The 4390-nt window shown below is 41.9% G+C and overlaps 2 protein-coding genes across 2 annotated transcripts; both read left to right on the forward strand.

Annotated features, from left to right (window-relative positions):
• Window positions 1-504: 504 nt before the first annotated feature.
• On the forward strand, window positions 505-2588 carry LOC134965704 (E3 SUMO-protein ligase KIAA1586-like). The gene is made up of 2 exons (XM_063942012.1): window positions 505-2023; window positions 2407-2588. The coding sequence occupies exon 1, from the start codon at window positions 521-523 to the stop codon at window positions 2021-2023; it is 1503 nt and encodes a 500-aa protein (XP_063798082.1). The 5' UTR covers window positions 505-520; the 3' UTR covers window positions 2407-2588.
• LOC134965409 (uncharacterized) lies at window positions 2199-4104 on the forward strand. The gene is made up of 8 exons (XM_063941868.1): window positions 2199-2214; window positions 2407-2594; window positions 2683-2844; window positions 2933-3094; window positions 3183-3344; window positions 3433-3594; window positions 3670-3860; window positions 3949-4104. The coding sequence occupies exons 1-7, from the start codon at window positions 2199-2201 to the stop codon at window positions 3682-3684; spliced, it is 867 nt and encodes a 288-aa protein (XP_063797938.1). The 3' UTR covers window positions 3685-3860; window positions 3949-4104.
• Window positions 4105-4390: the final 286 nt, after the last annotated feature.

Raw genomic sequence — 4390 nt, forward strand, 5'->3', positions numbered from 1 at the left:
TTTGGCTCTAAGTTGTTGGCTGTTTTTTCGTTGGCTATTTATTGGCGGAAAAGAACGGCAGTTTCGTATGGTAGAGAAAACTGTAGTGTTTTACAGTTTGTTGTGGTTTAGGTGCACTCACCTCCATCGACTTATGGCCGCTTGACCACCCGTCCGGGAAGGCAGCGGCAGGGCACCCAGGAGCGGTGGGTAGTCACTGTGGGGGTTGAGTTGTCACCTATTACCGGTTTATGGTAAGCTTTTAGTAAATTTATAGGATTGAGTTATTTAAGTTTAATTTAGATTAAGGAGCCGTTCTTTTGGGCCGCCACCATATGCCAGCTGGAGCGGCATATTAAATTAATCTCTTTTATTACAGGTTTCCTAATGGTTAGGGACAAATAAATAGCTAGCAATTTTCTGCCAAATTCAAGTCTCTGTGTCGTTATTTCTGGTTATGGTTATGAATGCTTTACTTTCAAAGAAAGGGGTCCACCAATTATCACTAAGATGTTTAATAGTTACTCATATTTCATCAGAAATGAGAAAGCGACTCATTCAGAATATAGTAACCTTAAAACCAAAAGTCAGCATTCAAGTTGATGAAAGCACAAGTGTCTCTAAAAAAACCACACTGATCTTATATGTGCGAGCAATTATGGTGGCAATGGCAGGTGAAAGTTCTGAAGATTGCCAACCCACAACTTTTTTTCTTGATTTAGTTGAGCTTGAAAGTACAACAGCCCAGGGCATTTATGATTCCATACTAGCCACTCTGAGCAAACATGGCTTATCAAGAAGTCTTTTGTCAGAAATTCTAATTGGTTTTGGAAGTGACGGAGCAGCAGTAATGCTTGGTTCTAAGTCTGGAGTTGCCACAATTCTACGTAAGGAGTTTCCAAACCTCATCAGTTGGCACTGCCTAAACCACCGCCTAGAGCTAGCTGTTTCAGATACAGTGAAGGATCTCACAGAGATATTTCACTTTCAGTCTTTTGTAGATAGTCTGTATACACTATACAGCCGTTGTCCAAAGAATTTGAGAGAGTTACAGAAGTGTTCAGCAGAACTCCATGACATTGTTTTAAGTATAGGTCGTGTACTTGATACCAGATGGGTTGCTTCAAGTTTCAGAACAGTATATGCTATATGGCGTTCATATCCTGTGTTGTTCAAGCATTTTCAAGAACAGGTGCAATGCAAAGGTAAAGAAAGCACAAAGTTTTACTCATTGAGTAGGCAATTGCAAAGTGAGGAGTTCCTTATGAATTTAGCCTTAATGTGTGATGCTCTGTCAGAACTTCGTGACCTTTCATTAGCTTTACAAGACCGAAATATTCACTTAGTAAAAGCTCAAAGGCTATTAGTGAGGCAGGTTCAAGTTTTTGAGTCACGCATTGACAATGTAACAGGAATGTTTTCAAATGAGGCTTCTGAATCTATCTCGACAGGACATTTCAAAGGAGTAGAACTTATTAAAAATTCGAAAGTAAAAACCATCAGACGTGGACAGTTTTATGCTAGCCTAAAATCTAATATTGAAAATCGCTGTCTGTCATCAGAAGACAAAAAGTTTTACGAAGTTGTTAAAGTTATTTACAAAGACTTCTGGCCTGATGTCTTGCCAATGGAGTTTGGTGAAAAAGAGTTGAAAACCTTATGTGACCGTTTCCAAATTAATTTTGGAAAAACAAAGATGGCTTTCCGAGACTTCAAACACAACGGAGGCAAAAGTGTACCATCAGATTTGTTGCCACTTCTCCACTGCATACAAACGGTGCCAGTTAGCAATGCAGAATGTGAAAGAGGTTTCAGTGTGATGAACATAATAGCTACCAAGATAAGGAGTTCTCTTTCCATTCCTCACCTAGCAGAACTTATGATGATTAGCATATGTGGTCCTCCACTTCACTTATGGAATCCAGTGCCTTATGTGAAATCTTGGTTAGCAAAAGGCAGACGAAGTGCTCTTCAAGATGTCTGCCTAACACGACGGAGAAAAGAGGATAGCTCCAGTTTCCAGCACTTGTGGCGTTTGTTATAGGTGAGTCAAACATTATTGCTAATTCTTGCTTTGTCTTAATCATTATATACATTGATCTCACTCACTAAAGTGCATCTTTTACATGCTATAGGGTCCCCTGAATGCGGTTGTTTCCATTAGGGTTAGGCAGTGTAATGACTGGACCAATAGCTGCCATACAGTATCTTCATATAGAATGGCTTGGTCTTCAGGTTGCTCAGTATAAGAGAAGAGGCTAAGGCACCTTTCTTAAACCATCCATATTTAAGGGGCATTTAATGAGGGGAATCAGATTGATATTTTAGGGTTCTGTGGGTAGATCTGATGCCATGATTTTATTAATTTTCAAATTATATGTAATTGTAAGACATGTACAATCCTCCCTAATGTTTACTCTCCTTTAGGAACAGGACAATGTTATAAAAGCACTGGGGCAGGCAAATCCTTGCAACCCGAATTGACACCTCATCTCCTACTTCCTCTGCGGGATGAACCTTCCAAAGACCACCACCTTGTTAGGATTCAGTCACCTGGGAATGGCAATGACCACCATCAAAAGACTTCGTCACCAGGGAATCACAGACTCAATGTGGTAAGTATCACTAGTGGTGTTCTGTGTGTAACTTCCCCCACCAAGCCTTAAAAGTTGATATAAAACACACTATTCTCTTCATGTTCAGCTCCATCCACAGTGCCAACATAACAGCCTGACCACTCATCTCCTACTTCCTCTGCGGGGTGAACTTTCCAAAGACGACCACTGTATTAAGACTCCGTCACCTGGCAATGGCAACGACCACCATCAAAAGACTTCGTCACCAGGGAATCACAGACTCAATGTGGTAAGTATTACTAGTGGTGTTCTGTGTGTAACTTCCCCCATCAAGCCTTAAAAGTTGATATAAAACACACTATTCTCTTCATGTTCAGCTCCATCCACAGTGCCAACATAACAGCCTGACCACTCATCTCTTACTTCCTCTGCGGGGTGAACTTTCCAAAGACGACCACTGTATTAAGACTCCGTCACCTGGCAATGGCAACGACCACCATCAAAAGACTTCGTCACCAGGGAATCACAGACTCAATGTGGTAAGTATTACTAGTGGTGTTCTGTGTGTAACTTCCCCCATCAAGCCTTAAAAGTTGATATAAAACACACTATTCTCTTCATGTTCAGCTCCATCCACAGTGCCAACATAACAGCCTGACCACTCATCTCCTACTTCCTCTGCGGGGTGAACTTTCCAAAGACGACCACTGTATTAAGACTCCGTCACCTGGCAATGGCAACGACCACCATCAAAAGACTTCGTCACCAGGGAATCACAGACTCAATGTGGTAAGTATTACTAGTGGTGTTCTGTGTGTAACTTCCCCCATCAAGCCTTAAAAGTTTATATAAAACACACTATTCTCTTCATGTTCAGCTCCATCCACAGTGCCAACATAACAGCCTGACCACTCATCTCCTACTTCCTCTGCGGGGTGAACTTTCCAAAGACGACCACTGTATTAAGACTCCGTCACCTGGCAATGGCAACGACCACCATCAAAAGACTTCATCACCAGGGAATCAAAGACTCAATATGGTAAGTATCACTAGTGGTGTTCTGTGTGTAACTTCCTTAAAAGTTTTTCTAAAATACCATATTCTCCATTTTCAGCTCATAAGGTTTTGAAACTCCTTACGTAGAATTGTGGAAAATCCAGACTTAACAAATTGACCCCTCATCTCCTACTTCCTCTGCGGGATGAACCTACCAAAGACCACCACCTTGTTAGGATTCAGTCACCTGGGAATGGCAATGACCACCATCAAAAGACTTCGTCACCAGGGAATCACAGACTCAATGTGGTAAGTATCACTAGTGGTGTTCTGTGTGTAACTTCCCCCACCAAGCCTTAAAAGTTGATATAAAACACACTATTCTCTTCATGTTCAGCTCCATCCACAGTGCCAACATAACAGCCTGACCACTCATCTCCTACTTCCTCTGCGGGGTGAACTTTCCAAAGACGACCACTGTATTAAGACTCCGTCACCTGGCAATGGCAACGACCACCATCAAAAGACTTCATCACCAGGGAATCAAAGACTCAATGTGGTAAGTATCACTAGTGGTGTTCTGTGTGTAACTTCCCCCACCATTCTTAAAAGTTGATATAAAACACACTATTCTCTTCATGTTCAGCTCCACCCACAGTGCCAACATAACAGCCTGACCACTCATCTCTTACTTCCTCTGCGGGGTGAACTTTCCAAAGACGACCACTGTATTAAGACTCCGTCACCTGGCAATGGCAACGACCACCATCAAAAGATTTTGTCAACTGGCAATGGCAACGACCACCATAAGAGGACTCTGTCACCTGGTAATTAGACTA

Source organism: Pseudophryne corroboree, chromosome 10, assembly GCF_028390025.1.
Source record: "Pseudophryne corroboree isolate aPseCor3 chromosome 10, aPseCor3.hap2, whole genome shotgun sequence".
In the NCBI taxonomy this organism is placed as follows: domain Eukaryota; kingdom Metazoa; phylum Chordata; class Amphibia; order Anura; family Myobatrachidae; genus Pseudophryne; species Pseudophryne corroboree.

What these genes read in the sequence shown, in the direction of transcription:
- LOC134965704 (XM_063942012.1), top strand. Translation starts at nt 521, where the DNA reads ATGAGAAAGCGACTCATTCAGAATATAGTAACCTTAAAACCAAAAGTC.
- LOC134965409 (XM_063941868.1), top strand. An exon ending in GGAATCACAGACTCAATGTG is followed by an intron (nt 2,595 to 2,682) that starts GTAAGTATCACT and finishes CTTCATGTTCAG; the next exon opens with CTCCATCCACAGTGCCAACA. An exon ending in GGAATCACAGACTCAATGTG is followed by an intron (nt 2,845 to 2,932) that starts GTAAGTATTACT and finishes CTTCATGTTCAG; the next exon opens with CTCCATCCACAGTGCCAACA.